The sequence below is a fragment of the Cnephaeus nilssonii genome (genome assembly GCF_951640355.1).
Source record: "Cnephaeus nilssonii genome assembly, chromosome: X".
Taxonomy (NCBI): Eukaryota; Metazoa; Chordata; class Mammalia; order Chiroptera; family Vespertilionidae; genus Cnephaeus; species Cnephaeus nilssonii.
In genome coordinates this window covers 4,366,368-4,389,082 of record NC_137071.1, presented here as the reverse complement: position 1 = coordinate 4,389,082, position 22,715 = coordinate 4,366,368, and the positions used below count along the sequence as shown (strand labels likewise).

At 40.1% G+C, this 22,715-nt stretch overlaps 1 protein-coding gene across 2 annotated transcripts in view; it reads right to left on the bottom strand.

Annotated features, from left to right (window-relative positions):
• Positions 1 to 16,785: 16,785 nt before the first annotated feature.
• The window catches only part of MOSPD2 (motile sperm domain containing 2), a 40,297-nt gene continuing 34,367 nt past the window's right edge, over positions 16,786 to 22,715 (bottom strand). The window contains exons 14-15 of one of the 2 annotated variants that reach the window (XM_079765230.1): positions 20,558 to 20,660; positions 16,786 to 19,734 (exon numbers count right to left, since the gene is read on the bottom strand). In XM_079765230.1, the coding sequence (XP_079621356.1) occupies positions 19,597 to 19,734; positions 20,558 to 20,660 (241 nt within the window). In that variant the 3' untranslated portion in view covers positions 16,786 to 19,596. The remainder of the gene's footprint in view (positions 19,735 to 20,557; positions 20,661 to 22,715) is intronic. The other variant, XM_079765231.1, reaches the window with a different exon arrangement.

The following is a 22,715-nucleotide window of genomic DNA, read 5'->3' as shown; positions in this document are numbered from 1 at the left end:
CTGTAAGTCATTATAGTGAATTAGCAAACACAAAGGGGTAGTGGGAATCCCTGAATTTGTAGCCAGTTGGTCAGAAGTGCAGGAGGCTTAAGGACCACCAAACTTGCAGCTGACATCAGAAGTGAGGACAATTTTGGGGACTGTGCCTTTAACCTACTGAGTCTATATTAATTATAGGTGGTTAACCTCAGAATGATATTGCAGAGTTTTAGAGACAAAACCCTTCCTCCAGTGAGGGAGGAAAGTTGATGGGACTTTCAGAGGACAGAATTTGCATGTCCCTAGACAATAGTTGTTTTGCTATCAGTTATCCACAGCTTACAGTTATAACATAGCTTTCATAGACTCAAAATGAGATGGGGAAAGGTGATCTATAGATAATGCATACCTTCCCAATGAAGCACTAATTTTTATATATTTTCTTTACATACAGAAGAAATGGAACTTAAGATGTCATTAAATCCAATCTCCTGCATCTAGGAGAGTCTATCTAAAACCAGCCCAAGCTGACCAATAAACAGTGGTCAAGTCCCAAATTTAAATAATCAGAGAGGATTAACTTCACCTCCATTGGCACCATAACCCAACATCACAAATCTCCCAGTTAGGAAATTCTTTCAAATGTGTAACTCAGCACAACCCTGTGCACCCTGAAAATATTAATAATCATGAAATTAGTAAATAACCAAAACCCCTCTGTTTAGATCCTCAAGGCTGGTGTATCCTCCATATAAAAAATGTGCATCTCATCCACAAATCAGCATTCTATCATCTTCCCAGTCTTTCCCTCTCCCCTCCCCATACACACACTGCTCTCTGCATTGGGGCTTACTTCCCTTTATGCTCCCAACAGTTTATCCACATTATTTTTTTGTTTGTTTTGCAGTCAGCTTCTGTTTTGTGTGTGAAACTAGAAGTTCCTGTCATGCAGGTCACATCATGGGCATCCAAAGTTAGCATCTTCCATGTGACTCCAAGTCCCATGCTAGCTTGACCTATTGGGGATTCAAATATCTACAAAGAAAGAGGTACTTGGGTGTAAGTCCTCAGAGTCATGTGTAAGTCATCCTTTTAGGTTTAAAAATAACCAGAGCAGTGGTTCTCAGAGCCTGGTCCCTGGCCTATCAGCATCTTCTGGGAACTTGTTAGAGATACAAATTCTCAGGCACCACCCCAACCCAGACCTTCAGAATCAGAAATACTTGGGGTGGTGTTTTAATAGGCCCTCCAGAGGATTGTAAGGCACACTGAAGTGTGAGGACCACTGTATATATTTTTAATTTTAATGGAATTTGAAACAGTCTGGAAAAACCATTGCACATAATGAAATGAAATTGTTTCTTGTTTCTGTTTCTGGTCATGACCTGGATACACAGCTTTACAGGAAGACTCGCCTGAGCTTTTAGGCTGAACCTAACAGAGTTGTTCTACTCTCAGGTTTAGTAATCTCTTTGCCCCAGGAAAGACTGCCCCTTGAGCAGGAAAAGACCCATATAGAACTAATGGGAAGTTTAGAAATATCATTTTCATTCTAACCTACATTTTCGTTGGCTCCACATCTCCATCTGCATGTGGAAAGAGCTTCCAGTGGGCTCAGCTGGGCAAAACCACCACAGTGTCTCCTAGATGTTTTAAATGCTTGCTTCCAGATCACTGGACCCAATAAAATCTGGGGCAACAAGCTCATCCCACCTACTTGCCTGACTTTAGCCACGGTTCGGAGGGCCCCTGTTACATACTGTTTCTTGCTATTAGCATCCTACTCCCTTCGTTGGTATGACTCATCTGGCACCCGATCCTTTTCAACAAGAGAATGGACTTTTAATCATAGTACAAAACATATGATTCTCTCTTATGACATTTATTTAAACTTCTTTTCCAAATCTCCCTCAAGATTGCTGCCAGGGGTGGTGACACCTCTCAGATGCTCATCTTGAAACTTGAAAGTGCCCTCAAAAAGGGGGTGGGGAGGATATTTTTAACTTGGGGAAATGTCTTTCACTACTGTGGAATCTGGAAATAAATGCAGGAGGCTATCTTCAAACCGAGGCTATGTAATTAGGCACTTCTGATGAAAATGACAGTCCGCAGGTGGCATACCACTTTGGAGGTATGATCACAAAACCAGCCCTCTCAGGAGATAAGGTAGAAGCCTTTAGTACTTAAATTAGTTTATCCTTAATTTGCCTTTGATTTTGGTGTAACATTTGCCCACTAGGAGGTAGAGAGTTGATGAGTTGAAAGTCACTGTTTTGCATAAGAGCTACTTTCGCTTCAGCAAATCTGTAGAACTGGCATACCCATGAACTCTGCATAGTTCACACAGCAGATTCTGATATACACTGTAGGGGTCTTAGCTGTGGGAGGGGACATTTGGATTTGGAATACCGGTGTTCCCAGTAATGATTGCTCTACAAACATTTTCCCTCGCACTTGCAAACATTTCTTGGTACTGAGAGGGAGACATCCTTATAATCAGGGTGTAACTCTTAACAAAAGAGTAACTTCTGTTTTTGGAGATTATCCTGTGTCTGCTGTTTCTCAAAATAAATGGCTCAAAATGATCTTTATGCCAAAGAAGCATATTTGGGTGTGCCATATTCTGCTCTCCTTCACTGTATATTAGAACCCTTTGGGGAGGTTCTAAGAAATCCTGATGCCCAGGCCATATTCCACACCAATGAAATAAGAATCTCCAGGAACAGGATCCAGGTATCAATACTTTATAACCTCCCCAGGCGAGTCCAATGTGCAGACAAATTTGACAACTAGGGGGAAGAAGAGAGGACACAGGAAGGCATCACATTTCATCCACCTCCTCAATTTGGCCAAATCCTGTTCCTTCCAGTGAATAGAAATTGCTGCATCTCTGGCTAGACATTATGCTGGAACATAAGACATCCTGAGAACAAGATGCATTATGTTATTTGGGGATTGAGTGTGAAGATAAGCCTCAATCAGAAAGCCCAAAGTGAGCAGCTTCCCTGCCTGCCTTCAGGCTCTGTTTTTATAAATTCCTACTAAGCTATATTCTTTATCCTGGAAGAATTGTTCTTAACCTTGGTTGCACCTTAAAATCACTAGAGGAGGTTTTAAACGCTCAGTGCCCACGCCACACTGCAGTCCATTTAAATCTGGAGGAGTGGAGAGCGGGGAGAGAGAAGGTGGTCATTGTGGTGTTTTGTTTTTTTTTAATTGAAATTTGTGTTGAAATCATTATAGATTAATGTGCAGTGGTTTTAATTTGCATTTCCCTAATGGCTAGTGATGGTGAACATCTTTTCATGTGTTTGTCATCTATATATCCTCCTCAGTGAAATATCTGGTCATATCTTTTGACCATGTTCTAATTAGATATTTGTATTTTTACTATTGAGTTTGAGCATTGTCTAGATAGCCTAGTTACTTTGTTAGATATAAGGTTTGCCAATATTTTCTGCCAGTCTGTGGTTTGTCTGATTCTTTTCACAAGGGCTTTCACAGAGCAAAAGCTTTTAATTTTCATGAATTTACCCATTTTCTCTTTTATGGATTGTGCTTTTGGTATAAAGTCTAAGAACCTGCTACCTAGCCCTAGATCTTGGAGATCTTCCCGTATGTTTTCTTCTAAAAGTTTATAGTTTTACGTTTAAAACTATGATCCATTTTGAGTTAATTTTTATACAGGATGTGGGATTTAGATTCAGGGGTTTTCTTTTGTTTTGTTCCAGCCTATGGATGTCTAAGCATCAGTATTTTTTTAACAGCTATCCAAGGTTATTTCAATGTGCATTCAAGGTTGAGAACCAGTGGCCTGGTGATTGAAGGACACGCCTGTTAGAAACTGAATCCTAAGATCTTTTCATGAGCATCACAATAAGATTAAAAAAGAATACAGAAATGTGTGCTTTTAGCATAGCACCATCCAATAGAAGTACATAATTTTAAATTTTCTAATAAACCATTAAAGTTAAAACTAGATAAAATTAATTCTAATATATTTTATTTAACCCAATGTATCAACAAATTATTTCAACTTGTAATCAAAATACAAATAACTGAGACATTTCACATTCTTTGTTCTGAAATAAGACTTTGAACTACAATGTGTATTTTACATTTATAGCACATCTTAATTGAACTCACCACATTCAAGTACTCAACAGTCACATGTGGTTATGGCTACCAAATTGAAAAGTACAGTTTTAAACCAAGACAGTCTTGTTCCCTACCCCCTGTTCTTTGCATGTTCACTGACTGAATATTAAATTTCTGCACCATTCTACCTGGCATAAATGTAAGAATACTCACTCCAAATAATAGAGGCTGTATGTAGAAAACCCGTTTCTTCTTATGGCAGAATGAAACAAGTCTCTTCCAGACAAATGCACTCCTGGTGGAATATGCTGTCATAAATATTTATGTTGGACTGACAGTGATGGGCCCAGAGCCTTGGAATCTTGATGTCCTCCCCCAAGCTTTGATTCTTATCTTATTTTCCATCAACTAAAGTTATTAAATTCACATGAGTTTTCACAGTGTTCTAAATTCATGAGGGCCTTGTTTATAGATGGAACTGTGCAGCAGTGAGGGTGGGACAAGGTAAATCTTACATGTCATCATTTACTGTCTCAGAAATAAAGAGCTGAACAGGACTGATTTCCATTCTATAAATGAAAGGATGCCCGTTTAAATAAATGGACCCTTAGCCATATGACATAGACTAGAACAGAATTCCTCATGCTTAGCACAGTTGCCATTTTGGATTGGACCATTCTTTGTTGTGGAGGGTTGTCCTGTGTACTGTAGGGTGTTTAGCATCATCTCTGGTTTCTACTATCCATACATTCTACAGTGTAACAACCCAAAATGTGTCCAGACATTGTCAGATGTCACCTAGAGGTCAACATTTCCATAGCTGAGAATCATTGGGCTAGAATAAATTAATTTCTGATTCATGTATGCTTGTGTGTGTGTGTGTGTGGGGGGGTATTTTTGGCCAAATTTGAAAATTTACATGACTAACTGCATTTGAACTGTTAAAAGATAAATTGGGGCATATTAATTTTTATGAGCTTATTTGAGCAAAAATTAATTCAAGTTGTGCAGTATCCAATCTAACAGATAGAAAGGGGCTCTAAGGAGCTGTACAAAATGAAAGACTTTTATAGGCAGAAGGGAGCAGGAACAAGGAAGTTATTCTAGGCCCAAAAGCAGGTTGTTATTGCAAGGTCACTTTCCTCTAAGGGAGGGCAGGGGACTATTAGGCAGGTTATCTAACTAGTGCTGATCAAGTGATTCCTTATTGACTGGTTTAAGATTCCATTTTGGGGAGAGCTGAAACTGTCATTAAGTTAAGCAGAGGTTTGGGGACATGGGGCTTAGCATAAGCTACTCCATTTTGGGCCTGTTGTCTTGCTGCTTTTTTTTTTAACACTTCACTTCAATATTATGGAATAGTTTACTCCCCAATTTGGAGGGAAATTATTTTTTTTAAAGTGCCTGTGACAGTTTTTAATCAGTTAGAAAATAATACCCTTAGTTTCAGATCATGGTACTATGGACTCCTTGAGACAAAGACGTAGGATACAGAAATTCTCATCTAATCTTTGGTATAAGATTTATCTTTGAAATAGACCTCTATTCTCTGCTTGATGAATTCCTACTCCTCCTGTAAGGCCAGCTCAGATGTCTCCTCATTTGTGAAGTCTTTGCTAGTTTCCCAAGAAAAATGATACCTTTGTCAGAGGTCTCCTTGCTTTTTGCTGAAGCTCCGCTAAAAGCATCTATTCATTATGACTGTCGTCCCTCTCAGTGAGTGAACAAATGAAAGATTACAAATGACATTACAGGTAGAAGCTGGAGGGTGAGGCACAGCCAACTCTTATTAAACCAAGAAGCTCATTTCATGTACACACAGACAACGGACAGACTAAAAGTAACCCGTAAATAGATAATGCTTTGAACATGGCCAAGAAGCTTTCAAAAAATTTAAAAATTAATGAAAAGGATTGACATCATCCATAAAGAGAATACTAAAGACCAGAGTAGTTATGAAATATGGTACTGCTCATAACCTTAAGTAAACTTGAATCAGTGTTGTAAATTCATCTGATCTCGTAATCAGTGGCTTTCAAGATATATGAATTATTCACTGTAAATGTCATTTACAGTCAATAGTCTGAATTGCCCTGGCCAGTGTGGCTCAGTTGGTTGGGCATTGTCCCCTGTACTGAAGGGTTGCCAGTTTGATTTCTGGTTGGGGTACATGCCCGGGTTGAGGGATCGATCCCCAGTGTGTGTGTGTGTGGGGGGGGGAGTGGAGGGGCATGCGAGAGGTAGCCAATCAATGTGTTGTTCTCACATCCATGTTTCAGCTCCCACTCTTCTTGCCAAAGAGGAACAAATGGGCAGGTAGAGACAAAGACCACAGCACAGATGTGTGACTGGCTCATGGGATGTTATCAGAGGCTATCCAGGGAGAAAATGCATGGTTTGGCAGCTACTGGTTCCATACCACTTACAAATCACAGAGGGGTGAACATGGGGTGAGTGGAGGAGAATACATGGGTGACCAGCTTCTAGTATGGGGCAAATCTACAAATACCAACTGACCACTTATTCTGTGAGAGGCATGGTAGTGATACACTACAAGCCTGTGGGAGAAACAAGACTAAGTAAGATACAGTTCCTAAAGATACAGAACTTATTTATGTTAGTTTCCACATGGCTCTTCTTGTGACCAGCCTGATAGCACACAAACCATAGTTTTCTATTTCCTGCTCTGCTTGTATTTGTTTATGTGACTCCCAACTTACAAGAGAGGAAGGATGGGAAAGATCTGGACACCGCACACTGGGGCTTGGATCTTAGCCTTGTTGCTCACTATTTTTATAACCTTGGTCAAGTCATGTCACCTCAATGTGCCTCAGTTTCCTCATCTGTAAAGAGAGAACAATGATAGTACCTATTATGTAGGTTTGTCATAAAGATTAAATTATAATATATTTAGCATTTAGAGCAGTAACTGGCATATAGTGAGCACTCAAAAAGTACTCTTATTGTACCATACCAACCAGAACTTTTATTTTGTAAAATTAACATATTAAAAATAATCATCATTTAAAAAATAAAAATAATACCAGGCCACAGCAGGAAAAGGAAGATTATTTATTTTACATGTTAAAAAATGTTTTTATTGATTTCAGAGAGGAAGGGAGAGGGAGAAGGAAATAGAAACATCAGTGATGAGAGAGAATCATCAATTGGCTGCTTCCTGCACTGGGGATCGAGCCCACAACCCAGGTATGTGCCCTGAGAATAGAACCCCGGCCTTCTGGTTCATAGGTAAATCCTCGATCACTGAGCCACACTGGTGGGGTGGAAGATTATTTTTAAGAATGGCTTCAATCAAGATTGCAAAGACCTAATTTATAAGATGTTGAGGAAATATATTGGGTTCAAGTTCATTGTTCACATGCAGATAGTAGCCTATTTGCCACTGAGCTTGTTTATCTGTAAGTAGTAATTGACCCTGCCAAAATGAAGAAATGGATCAGGTCATGGAATGAAAACTAATAGAAATGAAATGATTTCTAGTAGTAATGCAAATAAGCAACAACGATACATATATAATTTCCTATTTTTTTCTTTAGCAAAATTTATTCAAACTTCTTGTCATGTGTTTGAAAAGTTCTTTTCAAGAAGCCTGAACAGCAACTTCAAGTCCAATAAGAAAAGCGTTTTAATGTAGTCTCTTCGAGATGGTTGTCAGAAAGGTCAGCAGAGAAGTTTTGTAATGTGAACATCTCAGCGTTGCTTTCAAATTAGTGCTAGCACGTGTTCTAAATGCAAGAAACCAAAGAATTAGCTGTCAGAAAACTGATGATAGGGGAAAAGGGTCATGAGACCCTCTTGCAGCAAAATAGTCACATCATGCTTCTCTTTTTGCTTTGTTATGCAGGAAACAGGGTGTTAGGTGGAAGAGGGAAGAATCTTTGACCCGAGGAAGAAGAGCAAAATGTTATGAAATCTGTGTAAGCATGTGACTTTTCTGTTTGTGGTTCTGATGGGAAGAAGAAACTCATCAGCTGAAAAGAGACAAATGGAAAAAATTATTTGGTTCTAAAATAGCTTCGGAATATGAGTTTACATCCTTAGATCAGGATTTTGCAATCTCAACACTATTGACATTTGGGGCTGGATGATTATTTGTTGTAGTGGCTTCCCTATGCACTATGGGATGTTGAACAGTATCCCTGGTGTTTACTCACTAGATACCAATAAAACTGGCCCGACTTTGCCATTTTGAGGATCAAAAATGTCACTAGACATTGACGAATTTCCCCTTGATAGAGGGGCAAAAATCACAGCCCATTGAAAACCACTAGATGGTCTGACCCAGAAAAGAAGAGTTAGAGCAGTGCTTCTCAAATTATCTATAGTGAAATACAATTCTTTTTGTCAGATTCAAATAAAATAAAATTATTCTGTGAAGTTGGCAAGAAGTTTCCGAATGCTCACTCTCCATTTCTGTACTTAAGTGAACCAGTAATGAACAGTAGACTGGCCTAGCCCTCAGTACCACTAATTTTGATGACATTAGCGTTAAAGAGAGAAAACAATTCATTAAATCAAGAAATACTTGCAGCATACACTATTCCCCCATTATCCTTGGGGGATATATTCCAGGAACCCCCAATGGATGCCTGAAACTGCAGATAATATGGAGCCCTATATATACTATTTTGTCCTATACATACGTACCTATGATAAAGTTTAATTTCTAGATTAGGTACAGTAAGAGATTAACTATAACTAATAATGAAATAGAACAATTATAATAATATGATATAATAAATGCTATGTGAATGTGGTCTCTCTCTCTCTCAAAATATCTTATTATACTATACTTACCCTACTTCTTGCGATGACATGAGATGATAAAATGCATATGAGATGAAGTGAGATGAATGGCATAGGCATTGTGACCTAGTGTTATGGCATTATTGACCTGACTATATGTCAGGAGAGGATCATCTGCTTTGGGTGGTCCTGGATCAACAACGTATGATCATGTTGATGGTTGGATGTCAAGAGCAGACAATGTTGATGTTTGGGGGAAATTTCATATTTTTAGACCATAGTCGACAAGTAAGTAAAAATGTGGAAAGTGAAGTCACAGCTAACGGGGGTCTACTGTAGTAAGAGATTATTAAATTTTTATATTCAAATTTTTGTCACCTTTAAATTACATGATCTAGGTCAGCTTTAGTGGTTTTATTGGTCACTTTTATTGAATTGTTAAAAGGAATAAATGCCTTTGGAAAAGTATGATCATTTATAGCTATTATGTATGGCAAAGCTGGCTGTGAAGACTCCAGCTGAGATAAAACATTTGACTCTTAGATAGTACATAATTTCTCTGATTCATTTCTTTATTCATTAATTCAACATGTATTTGTTCAACAACCCACACAGTACCAGGCATTGGGCTGGGCCCTGGGGATCCAAAGATGAGTGAGGGAGAAATTTCACCTCTGAGGGAGGATAGTGGCATCCAGAAACCTTCCTGGAGAAAGTGATACCCAGCAGAACCCAAGGCATAAATAACAATCCACTGGGTGAAGCAAAGGAGCTGAGAGTGTGTTTCTGGCAGAGGGTACTGCTTGGGAGACAGTCAGCAGTTATTCATGACCCTTCCAGGGAACTGAAAGTAAAACATGGCTGGAGTTGAGAATTGAAGAGGAAGAGGCAAAGATGATGCTGTAGAAATACTGAAGGGGTCAAATCATGAAGCCCTTGTCAGTGAACAGTAACACTAGCATCACCTGGGAGATTTTTGTAAATACAGACTCCCAGGCTATACCCCAGATCATTGATGAGGCAGTGGAATATTCTAGGATGGGTTGGAAACTACAGACTATAAGCTAAATCTGACCTATCACTTATTTTTATAAATAAAGTTCTATTGCAACATAGGGCACACACTTAGATTGTCTATGGCTGTGTAGAGGAGGAAAACTCATTTTCCTTCTACCTTTCTAGGTTCTTGGCTGATATCCCTCCTGTACTCAGGAAAACTGAGTAACTCTCTGAAATTGAAATACCATCCCCAGCTAAAGACAAAAGACTTTTTTTTTTGGATGGCGGTCAGTTGTGGGACATGACCAGGAAAAGCAGAATACAAAGGTAAGGTTGCTATGCAGATTTAAATTGATGCCTTCTCCACTGATAAGAGTTTCTGGAGATCTAGAGTCACTCCTTTCTTCCTGGTACAGAGAGGGAGACACAAATGGAGATTTCCCTTAGAAATGTATATGTTCATTACAAAAAGAGAACTTCTACTCTGTTCTCCTGTGTCTGCTGTTTCTCAGAAATAATCAGCTCAAATGTCTTCTCCACAACAACTACAACAACAAAAATGTTAATGTGTCATATCATGGATGTGTTAACTAACCTTATTGTAATAACAATTTCATAATATATATGTGTGCCAAGTCATCACATTGTATACCTTCAACTTACACAATGTTATCTGTTAATTATATCTCAACCTGGGAAAATTAGAATGTATTCTATTAGGTGTAGTAAATGCATTTTTTAAAAATATATTTTTATTTATTTCAGAGAGGAAAGGAGAGGGAGAGAGATAGAAACATCAATGATGAGAGAGAATCATTGATCAGCTGCCTCCTGCACGCCCCCCACTGGGGATCGAGCCTGCATGTGCCCTTGATCAGAATTGAACCTGGGACCCTTCAGTCCACAGGCCAACACTCTATTCACTGAGCCATACCGACTAGGGCTTAAATGCATTTTTGAATTAAGATATTTTCAACTTATGATTGGTTCATTGGGACATAATACCATTGTAAGTAGAGGAACATCTGCCCTCTGGCATGAAGTGAAGTTCTCAGCAGAATTTCTGCCTTCAGAGAAACATCAAGATGGAAAATAAGACTCAAAAAGGAAATGCCATTAACACAGAGAGAGAGAGGGTGAGATGAAACGATTATATGTAGTTATATCCAAGTTTGCCAATACTTTAAAAATGCCATTAACTTTACGCATACTTACATGCAATAAGGTCCCCTAAGTTAGGATACTCATACTGCCCTTGAGGTCTACTTGGATTTGCCCTTTGTGAAGAAAAGCCAACAAAGATGGGTGTGTTTCCTGGAGGTGGTAACTGCCTGTGGGCCAGGAGCTCAGGCTCAAAGTTGTGTGTGGGTTGGCTGAAATCCTGCAGAGCAGAGCAATAAGGCTGGCTCTCATAGTGAGCTTTCATCTCAGTGAATTGCAAAAGTGTTTCACATATTTAACAGATCCACAGAAAGATAACAGACAAATATTGCTCCAAATAGAGATGAGAAGGAAGGGGGAGTCAGACATATGCAATCTGGTCATGACTAAAATATAAACTAGCTGTAGGGGGTAAAATATGACATGGAAATGCAAATCCACAGAAAGTACATATAAATATCACATTTTCCTTATCCGTTCATCCATTGGTGGACACTTAGGTTGTTTCCGTATCTTGCCTATGGTAAATTATGCTGTAATGAACGGGGGGGGGGGGGGTGCATATACCTATGTCAGTTAAATCCTTGCCAACACTTGTTGTCTCATGCCTTTTTGATAATAGCATTGTAACAGGTGTAAGGTGATATCTCATTGTGACTTAGATTTGTATTTCCCTAATGATTAGTGATATTGAGTATCTTTACATGTACCTGTTGGTCACTTGTATAGAAAACTGTCTATTCTGATCTTTTGCCCTTTTAAAAATTGTTTTGTTGTTGTTTTTTTGTTATTTACTTTTATGAGTTCTTCATGTATCTTGGATACTAGCACCTTATCAGATATGATTTGCAAATATTTTCTCTCATTCCATAGGTTTCCTTTTCATTTTATTGATGGTTTGCTGTGCAGAAGATTTTTAGTTTGACATAGTCTCACTTGTTTCTACTTTTGTTGCCTTTATTTTTGGAATCAAATAAAAGTAATCATTGCCAAGACAGATGTCAGGGAGCTCCTGCCTTTGTTTTCTTGTAGGAGTTTTATGTTTTCAGGTCTTAAATTTCAGTCAATTAATTTTGAGTTAGTTTTTGTGTGTGGTATGAGGCAGTGATCTAGTTTCATTCTTTTTTTTTAAATATAATCTTTTCTTTTTTATTGAGGTATTATATGTGTACATATCTTACCATTGTAGTTTCATTCTTTTTGCATGTGGCTGTCCAGTTTTCCTAACACCATTTATTGAAGAGACTGTTCTTTCTCCATTGTATATTCTTATCTCTTTTGTTATAAATTAATTGATGATATATGCATGGGTTTATTTCTAGGTTCTTTTTTCTGTTCCATTTGTCTAATGTCTGTTTTTATCCCAGTAACATACTGTTTTGATTACTGTAGCTTTGCAATATAGTTTAAAATCAGGGGGCATAATGCCATCAGCTTTGTTCTTCTTTCTCAAGTTTGCTTTGGCTATTCAGGATCTTTTATAGTTCCATACAAATTTAATTTTTTTTCTATTTCTGTGAAAAAGTGCCATTGGAAATTTGATAGGAATTGCATTGAATCTATAGATTGTTTTTGATAGTATGGACATTTAAACAATATTAATTCCAATCAAAGAGCAGAATCTCTATTTGTGTCTTCTTCTGTTTCTTTCATTAATGTCATAATATTCGGTGTACAGGTATTTCACCTCCTTAGTTAAATTTATTCCTAGGTACTTTATTCTTTTTGATGCAATGATAAATGGAATTTTCTTAATTTATTTTTCTGATAGTTCATTATTAATGTATAGAAACACAAAATGTTACATATTGATTTTGTATCTTGCAACTCTACTGAATTCATTGATTAGATATAATAATAGTTCTTTGGAAGAGTCTTTATGGTTTCTCTATCTAATACCATGTTATTTGCAAATTGTGACAGTTTTACTTCTTCTTTTACAATTTGGATGACTTTTATTTTTATTTTTTGCCTAATTTCTCTGACTAGGACTTCCAATACAATGTGGAATAAATGTGGTGAGAGTGGGAAGAGAGGGACCTTTTCAGAGCAAATGTTGACCTGAGAGCTAGTGTGAAGAGGTGAAGGTGAGTGGTTGAGTTGGAGAATTCTAGGCAGAGACATAACCAGACCATAGAGGGAGAGAGGGGGAATTAATGAGGCAGGAAAGGGTGGGAAGGGCCAGATCATTCAGGAATTTGTAGGCCCAGTTAGGAAATTTAATCATGGGCTAAGATCCATGGAAGCCACTTCAGGGCTTTAATCTGGGGAGTGACATGAGAGGATGTGCAATTTCAATGGGTCCTGAATATCCTTGAATGCAATATGGAGATAGGACTGCAGAGTCAAAGGGGACATCACAGATACTTCCTGCGATTGTTGCAGAAGTCCAGGTGAGAGATACTGTAGATCAAAGAAGTATGTGTGTGTGTGTGGGGGGGGGGGGCTGGCAGAGGAGAGGGAGAGAATTAGAGAGGGGAGGGGTCCTATGGGGTCAAGAATAAAGGTCAGGTTTGTAGCTGGTATAAATGGATGGGGGTGGTGCCATCCATTGAGATGGGGACTGGAAGACTAGGTTCAGGGGAAGATCATGAGTGGCTTTTGATATTTTGTGATGAATACCTGGAACTGCAGAGTTGATGGTAGATATATACTGAGTGGCCAGATTATTATGATCTCTGAACACATAATAATCTGGCCACTCAGTGTATATCCTATATAATAAAAGGCTAATATGCAAATTGCCCCCTCGACCAGGAGTTCGACCAGCAGGCAGACTGGCCAACCGCCCATGTCCCCTCCCCCTGGCCAGGCTGGCCGGACCCTACCCATGCATGAATTCATACACCAGGCCTCTAATCCTACCCAATAAAATAGTAATATGCAAATTGACCGCACCTTCGCCACACCCAAGCCACGCCCACCAGCCAATCAGGACGAGTATGCAAATTACCCAACAAAGATGGCGGTTAATTTGCATACGCTGAGGGAGGGAGGAGTGAAGACTGAAGACAACTTAGAAGGAAGAGGGAGGAAAAGCAGAAAGCAAGGTGGCTGCCAGAGGGAAAGCCCGGGCGGGGCGGAGCGGGGCGGGTGGCAGCGGCGTGCGGGTGCAGGCGCGGCGGCCGCAATGGCGGCAGGCAGCGGCAGCACACGTGTCGGCAGCGGCCGCTTGCAGGATTCTTCCTGCAAATGGGCTACTAGTCCTATCTAATAAAAGGGCAATATGCAAATTGACCATCACTCCAACACACAAGATGGCTGCCCCCATGTGGACACAAGATGGCTACCACAAGATGGCCGGCAGGGGAGGGCAGTTGTGGGCAATCAGACCAGCAGGGGAGGGCAGTTAGGAGTGACCAGGCCTGCAGGGGAGGACAGTTGGGGACGATCAGGTCAGCAGGGGAGGGCAGTTGAGGGGGACCAGGCCTGCAGGGGAGGGCAGCTAGGGGTGACCAGGCCTGCAGGGGAGGGCAGTTAAGGGTGACCAGGCCTGCAGGGGAGGACAGTTGGGGGGACCCAGGCCTGCAGGGGAGGGCATTTGGGGGGGACCAGGCCTGCAGGGGAAGGCAGTTGGAGGGGACCAGGCCTGCAGGGGAGGGTAGTTGCAGGGAACCAGGCCAGGAGAGAGAGCAGTTAGGGGTGACTGAGCTGGCAGGGGAGGGCAGGTGGGGGGGACCAGGCCTGCAGGGGAGGGCAGTTGGGGGCAACCAGGCTGGCAGGGGAGGGAAGTTAGGGGTGACTAGGTCTACAGGGGAGGGCAGTTGGGGGTGACCAAGCCTGCAGGGGAGGACATTTAGGGGCGACCAGGCTGGCAGAGGAGGGCAGTTAGGGGTTACCAGGCCAGCAGGGGAGAGCAGTTGGGGGCAATCGGGCCAGCAGGGGAGCAGTTAGGCATTGATCAGGCTGGCAGGGGAGTGGTGAGGGGATCAGGCTGGCAGGTAGAAGCGGTTAGGGGCAATCAGGCAGGCAGGCAGATGAGTGGTTGGGAGCCAGCAGTCCTGGATTGTGAAAGGGATATCTGAGATTGGAGAGGGTGCAGGCTGCGCTGAGGGACACCCCCCCACACACACACCCGTGCACCAATTTCGTGCACTGGGCCTCTAGTGTATACACACACACACACACACACACACACACACACATACACACACACTGAGTGGCCAGATTATTATGTGTTCATAGATCATAATAATCTGGCCACTCAGTTGTTACATTATCCAAGGGTTAATGGCTTACTGATGCTAAGTGTAGCCCTGGGTTTGGAGGAGATCCCAGTTCTAACTTGAACATCTTAAAGACTTGGTGGAGGAAGATGAGCCAGTAAAGGACACTAAGGAGTGTTGATGGGAGAAGAAAAACCGGAGTTCATTGTCTCAGGTATCTAGTGGTTGGTAGCCAAATGCTGCTGTAAAAGCTCACTTCAAATTCAGGCTGAAGCATGTCCATTGATGAAGTGACAAGGGGGTAATTGCTGGACTTTAGCAAGTACTGTTTTGTTAGAGTGATGGAAATAGACATTAGAATGGAAGAAAAAACAGGGAGTGAGATAGAAGTGGAGATATGGTGAGGAAGGAGCCTTCCTAAAGAGGTTTGTCTAAGACAGTGATGGGCAACCTTTTGAGCTTGGTGTGTCAAACTTCGCCAAAAAACTGAGCATAACTCGGGTAGTGTGTCACTTTGAGGAAAAAACATTATTTCGCACATGTTTCATCCTCAGGAGCAGCAAATGTTTCATCCTCGGCATGTGGTCGCCTCAGCGGCCGCGTGTCATCAGAAATGGCTATGCGTGTCAGTGCTGACACGCGTGTCAGAGGTTCGCCATCACTGGTCTAAGACGAAGACCAGATTTCAGTTCTGATTTTGGCCCTATGTGAGCAACCTCACTTAGTCTAACTCTCAATCTTAGAACATTACATCCCCCCCAAAATACAAATCAAATTCTTTATCTGTTGTCAACATTAAAGTTTGGACTCACTAAGCTATGGGTTACTATATCCATCTCTATCTGCCTCTGGGGTCCCATGTTGTTCTGCATCAGGATACTTTGAGTTGCTGGTGAAAATTTGAATGAGAAAGAGCTGAAGATTGTTGTAAAGTAACCGGGTTATCCTAGCTGGAGCTCTCCCCACAGGAGCTCTTCTGTTTCCTAGAAATTATGTCCTTTAGGAGAGGAGACCATGCCCACCACAGTAGGTGTGGCACTTCTTGTTAGGTTACCCTTTTCTCTGTAACTCAATATTTATTTTCTCCGATGGGTTTGTATCTCTACCTCTTTTTCTGTTTAGAAGATAGACCTGTCTTATTCATTTTACTTCAATGGAGCAGTAGCTGCCACCAGGAGGTTGTGTGTTCTAGTGGAAAGGGATCATACCAACCCTCAACCATGCCCATTGCACCAGGACCTCCTCACAAGGACTGCCTTCCATGTACGTGCTCAGTAGCCAGACAGGAAGGTATGCGGGGGAGAGGGGAATGGAGTCGCTCTGGTGAATGGTTTCACCATGGAGCCCCCTGCTGTGACAGTGACTCCAATGCTAAGTCTGAGGAAAAGAGAGCTCCAGTGAAGAGAAGCCAGACCATGACACGGGGCCAGGAAAAGGAACACAGTTAGGACAGGTCACCTGATGAAACAAGTGCATCTTTGGAAGCTTGCAGGGATGTCCTTATGAAAATGCAAAGCAAGTGTAAAAGAAATTAATGTGATCTTTAAAAGATCAGAGTGAGCCGGAACATTGGTTTTTAAGATGCTGTATCAATTAGAGACCAGAGATTTTTTTTCCTGATGATATTTATTTCATAAATGTAGTTATTTTTCTAAAACATATTAAAATAGAAAACATGTTCTTTTGATCAATTTATACAAAGAAAATACCAATATAGTAATAAAATACTGAAAATATATGAAAAGCACCAGAACATTAGAGAAATTACACTGGCAACAATTCTAGGAATATATTTTTTTGCAATTGTACAATAAAGTGCTATTAAATCCAGTCAAAATTAGTGGCAATATATAAAAAGTAATGCTATCATTATGAAATTTGAGGCTAGGTTTACCAGCAATTGCATTTTTAGGCAACTTGCAGATCAAACTAATGATATCTCAATGTTTTCATGCAAAAATCTATTCATTTCCATCAAGTGAAAACAATCTAAATCTACATATACGTTGGTTCTTGATAATTTGGTCATGAAAAAGTAATGACGTGATTCAAAATAAAATAATTATAGAGTACCAAAAATAATCATACAAATGTGATTAAATAAAATCAAATAAGACAGAATAAAATCACATGTAAAAACAGTGATTAATCAAGACAAATACACAAGTTTAATGCCTTTGATTTTACAGTAACTTTTCAGTAATTTTGCTAGTCACATTTAACAGACACATAAATGTTAATAAGATATGTTATTACATTCAACTGACCAGATATTAAGGAAGAACATTTTAGTGAATCAATGTAATTTTTATATGAAAAATTAAAGGGACACTGTTAGGATAGTACATTTCCAATTTTGACTAATTATTTCCTCATTTATTTGCTGAGGAACAAAAAACATATATTTTGGTATTCGATTATATTAAAGCCAGAAATCTAACATATAAGGGAAAACCGCTGTGCACAAACACAGGGGGATACTATGGATAGTACTTAGGGTGGACTGCAGTCATTTTCACGTCTGGAGTTGGCAAACTGAAACAGAAAAACCCAAATTAAGACAGAGTATCAGACCAGTGTCCTTTGAAGGACTCTCTTATATGGCTCTTCATAACTCAGTCTTGGAATCATCAACTTCTCCAGATGAAAACTATCAACACTACACTTCACAATAAAAAAAAATCTCCAAACATGGCTCAATTAAGACTCACAATTTATTTTACAGGCAGGCTATTTTTTCTTTCATATAAAGTAGATTTACTTGTGAACCAACATGGACTGAAACTGGTGATATTAATGAGGACAAACTAATTTAATAGCAAGGTGCTTCTTTTTAGGAATTTAAGAACCGCCTGGGTATTACTGTGAAAAGGCAGAGCATCAGGCAAGTAACTTAGCCCTGGTCTGAAGGTTTTACAGCTCATCACAAGTTGTTTTATAATCTTAAGTGAAGAGCTGACACTTGAGTTTTGCTTTTTTTTTTTCATGCTTATAGGTAACTCCAGTCTTTTGTCAAGTTCCCTTTTCATAGCTGACTTGAGCAAGGAACTGAAATATAAACGAATTCTACTGCTATGTATCTCAAAAACTACCTCTGCAAAAATTTTTATCTAACTCCTTTAAGGAAAGAGGGTGAAGATGGTGCAATAGATGACCAGGATTTTATAACAAATGAAGCAAATGGGTGAGGGTACAGCCACAGTGAGCAACATGAAAATGGCATAAAAAAAGACTGGAAAGTGGAACTGAAGAGATCTTCCCTCTGGACATCACCAATAGAATTAAAAGAAAATCTAACCAAAGTTTTCGAAATTCTATCTAAAGAAGAGTGTTCAGAAAAATAAATCCCAGCCCTGGCCTGTGTGGCTCAGTTGGTTGGGCATCGTCCCATGCACCAAGAGATTGTTAGTTTGATTCCTGGTCATGGCACATGCCTGGGTTGTGGGCTCCTTCCCCAGTAGGGGACGTGTAGGAGGCAGCCAATTGATGTTTGTCTCTCACATCGGTGTTCTCTCTCTACCTCTCCCTTCCTCTCTCTCTAAAATTGGTAAAAAACATGTTTAAGAAAAAGTCTGGCCCTAGTTGGTTTGGGTCTGTAGATAAGAGCGTCAGCCTGCGGACTGAAGGGTCCCGGGTTTGATTCTGGTCAAGGGCACATGCACAGATTGCGAGCTTGATCCCCAGTGAGGGGGTGTGCAGGAGGCAGCCGATCAATGATTCTCTCTCTTCATTGATGTTTCTATCTCTCTCTCCCTCTCTGAAATCAATAAAAATATATATTTAATAAAAAGAAAAGAAAAAAGTCTGAGACTAATAAAATGCAGGCTGTTAAGGAAGATAGAAAAGAAAGGCAAAAGGTGGCTAGGCATTAAGTAGTTTTACATTCCAAAAGAATATTGACTAGCATCTTTAGAAGTAACTCTCAAAATTACAAAGTCATGATTACAGAAATTACTCTGTGTGTTTTGTTCCAATATACATGTTCTATATATACAGTATAGAAAAGCTAATAAGTTGGCTCAGCTATAATAATCATGTCATAAAAAAATCAGATTACATTCTTTTGGCTGCAACAAAGCATGTTATAATTTTCAGTTCTGCTAACATATACACAAGATAAAACTTAAGCTTTAAAAGTATTCAAATCAAAAGAAAAAAATAAGTTATATCTAAACTATTCATTTATACAACAAATATGCTTTTACTTATTTTACTAACCAGCTATACTCTCATCAATTTCTTAAGTGTTTCTTTATTCTAACAGTTTGTTTTCAAGATGTGTATCTGTTCCCCTTTAAGTGTTGCACATTTCCTTTTAGGAAGCACAGATGTGTGACACTGTTAGTAGAATGGTGGAGAAGTTCTGGGTTTTACTTTTTCCAACTAATGGACGAAAGAGTCATGTTGCCTACCAAGCACCACTTCTTTAGCTGTACAACAAATAGAAGAAAGAGATGACAAAAGCAAGCAAGAGCACTGTTAAGGAAAGCAGCAGCTGCTGGAACCAGATACAACGCTGAACTTGGTCTTCAAGCTTTCTATTGCTTTCTAGTAAACGATTGAGCTAAACAGGGAAAAAAGGATGAAAGATTTGTATTAATAAAACTGTACATCAATCACGTGAATGACAAACAGGAATATTAGAAATCCACACATTTACAGGAATGGTCCATTTATTCTGAAAGGCTGGGAGCTGGAAATGCAATGAGGAATTAGAGTCATTTGGTGAACAGACGTGCATTGGCTTACTCCTGTTTTGAAAAGGTCTAATTTCTAGTTGAGAAAGGAGCAAAGTGATCACTCCCTGGAAGTAGCGGAAGCAGCTACTCAGAAAGGGTCCTCCAACCTTTTTTTAATTTACCAGTAATGCACTACATGGTACCTCTTCTGTGAGACAGAATTCTTGGATTACATCCCAAAGCACCATGTGCTTTGCAATACATTCCTAGTTCAAGTTAAAATGGCCAGAGCTTTGCCCTGGCTTGTATGGCTCCATTGGTTGGATGTCATCCCATGTACTAATGGGCTGCTGCTTAGATTCCTGGTCAGGGCACATGCCCGGGTTGCGGGCTCGATCTCCAGTAGAGGGCAAGCAGGAGGTAGCCAACTGATGTTTCTCTGTCATCAATGTTTCTCTCTTTCCCTCTCTAAAAATCAATAAAAAATCTTTGAAAAAAATAAAATAAAATGGCCAGAGCTTTAAAAAAGTTAGATCTCCAAAAGTAACTCGCAGCTTACCATTTGTGATTTCGTTTCCCTTTACAAAGAAGAAAGCATTTCTGTTGTGTCTATGCCAAAGGTTTTCCTTATGTCAGTGGGAAAAAATGGATTTCTAATGTTAGTTAGCATTAACAACATTCTTTTAGTTAGGAAGAATGAGCACTTACTTGTAGACACATATCTTCACTGGTTTTATCTGACATGTTAAAAGCACCGTCTTTTAATGTAAGACTGGTTGGTTTACTGCTCTCAACAATATGGCATCTCAACCTATGAAAATCCAAAGGAAACATAACTTCTTAAAATTTTTAATTTTTAAAAATGAAAGTAAAATATAAATTTTTAAAAACCCACAGAAGTGTATGTAACACAGGTAAAAATACTCATTCCTCTACCCAGTTTTACCTAAGGTAGCAGTGTATTTATCTTTGAAGGGGACAGAATTTGTCACAAATATTATCTTGAACTCAGTAAAAACACACACACACACACACAAAAAAAACAGCAGACACCGGAAAAGCTCTGAAAACAAACAAGTTACCCCTTTGTAAGAAAGAGTTACATTTACAAAAGAATCTCCCATTTGTAAGGGTGTCTCCCTCACTGTACCAGGAAGAAGACTAAATCTGTAGACTCTCATCAATGGAGAAGGCACTGACCTAAATCTACATAACAGTCTTATCCTTGTTTCCTGTGCTTTTCCTGATAACTTCCCATAACTGGATCCTTTACCCCAACATCATCTTAATTGTAGATGGTATTTAAGTTGGTGGCCTGGGCCATTTGGGGGAGTTTTATTGTTTTCTGGATCTCTCCCATGCACACAGAAGAATCTATAATAATAAAAGCGTAATATGCTAATTAGACCATATGTCCTTCCGGACAACCTTCCCGACGAAGCCACGGCGGCAGGGGCCGAGGCAGAGCGGGCGGGGCCGAGGCAGAGGCAGTCGCTACAGTAGCGGGGCCGAGCCCCTTGCACGGATTTCGTGCATCGGGCCTCTAGTATACATATATTAAACTTCTGTTTTTCTCCTGTTGTCTGTCTTCCATTGTGGGGTGGGGGCTCTCAGCCAAGAACCTAGAAAGGTAAAGCAAAATTATTTTTCCTTCCCTACAGTATGGTGACCTACTATGGGACCTGCTGAGACACCATACTCATTTGGGAGCCTGCAGGTTGGATCCTGGAAAACTGGCAGAAGCTGGCAAAGGTAAGAATTCTTTAAAAAGTCAGTTCTCCTGGATCTCACTCTAGTGCCAGACTGAGAGGGGAAAGTCCTTGTCCCCACCTTTCCAAATTTAGATTAAAAGGAGAAATATTTGTGTGAATTAGTTCCTTCAGTATTGGTATAGTGGTTTTGGTAGAGATTTTTGTTGCATACTCTTCTTTTCTTTTTTGTTGTTGTTGTTAATCCTCACCTGAATATGTTTTTTCCATTGTTTTCAGAGTGAGTGAAAGGGAGGGGGGGGAGAGAGAAAGAGAGAGATCCACTGGTTGCCTCCCACACGCACCCCAACTGGGGGCGGGGAGCAAATTCACAACCCAGGTGCCCTTGACCAGGAATTGAACCCTTGACCCTTTGGTGCATGGGCCCACACTCTAACCACTGACCCATACTGGCCAGGGCAGTACTCTTATTTTCTATTGATACTTTTCCCTCCCAGAGACAGTCATTGTTTTCTTTTGTGTCATTTGTCATAAGGAGAAGAACCATATGCCCAAAGAAGTTTTCCTTTTATCTTGTTCTATGTCTTGAGAGCTTGGCTTTGTGACCAGTTAGGGATATTCTCTGGAGAGTTGCATGCATCTGGTGACCAGCTGAATAGGCTTGGGGATCAGAGACACAAAGTAATAAGCGGCATTCTCTGTGGGACTGTGCCAGCTCCCATGGGAGTTTATCATACGGGGCCCTGGTCTATAAGGAACATTTGTTGTCTCAACCTTCATTGTCTCGTAAGTGCTAGAAAAGTCCCATTCCAGTAGCACCTGCCTGGTGTCAGAGATTAGCGGGTCTGTGATTGGGGGCACCTCACATTGCTTGTTGGAAAACAGAGACATGCTTGCACTATACTATTTTAATGCCTGAGACAATGAAGATTTTTGCTTTCTTAATATAGCTAACTCTGCGAGTGAACTTTTTGATCTTGTGAGGACTGCATTTTTTGAACTCTCTTTTGGGATACCTCTTGCATCCATGGTTAAACCATAAAAAGGCTTATTGGTTTGAGTCGCTATTGAGATTAATATAAGATCCTACTGATCAGTGGCCAGGTGATAGATCCTTTGAAATGCAAAACCTTCCATGTTTGAAAAAATTTTAGACC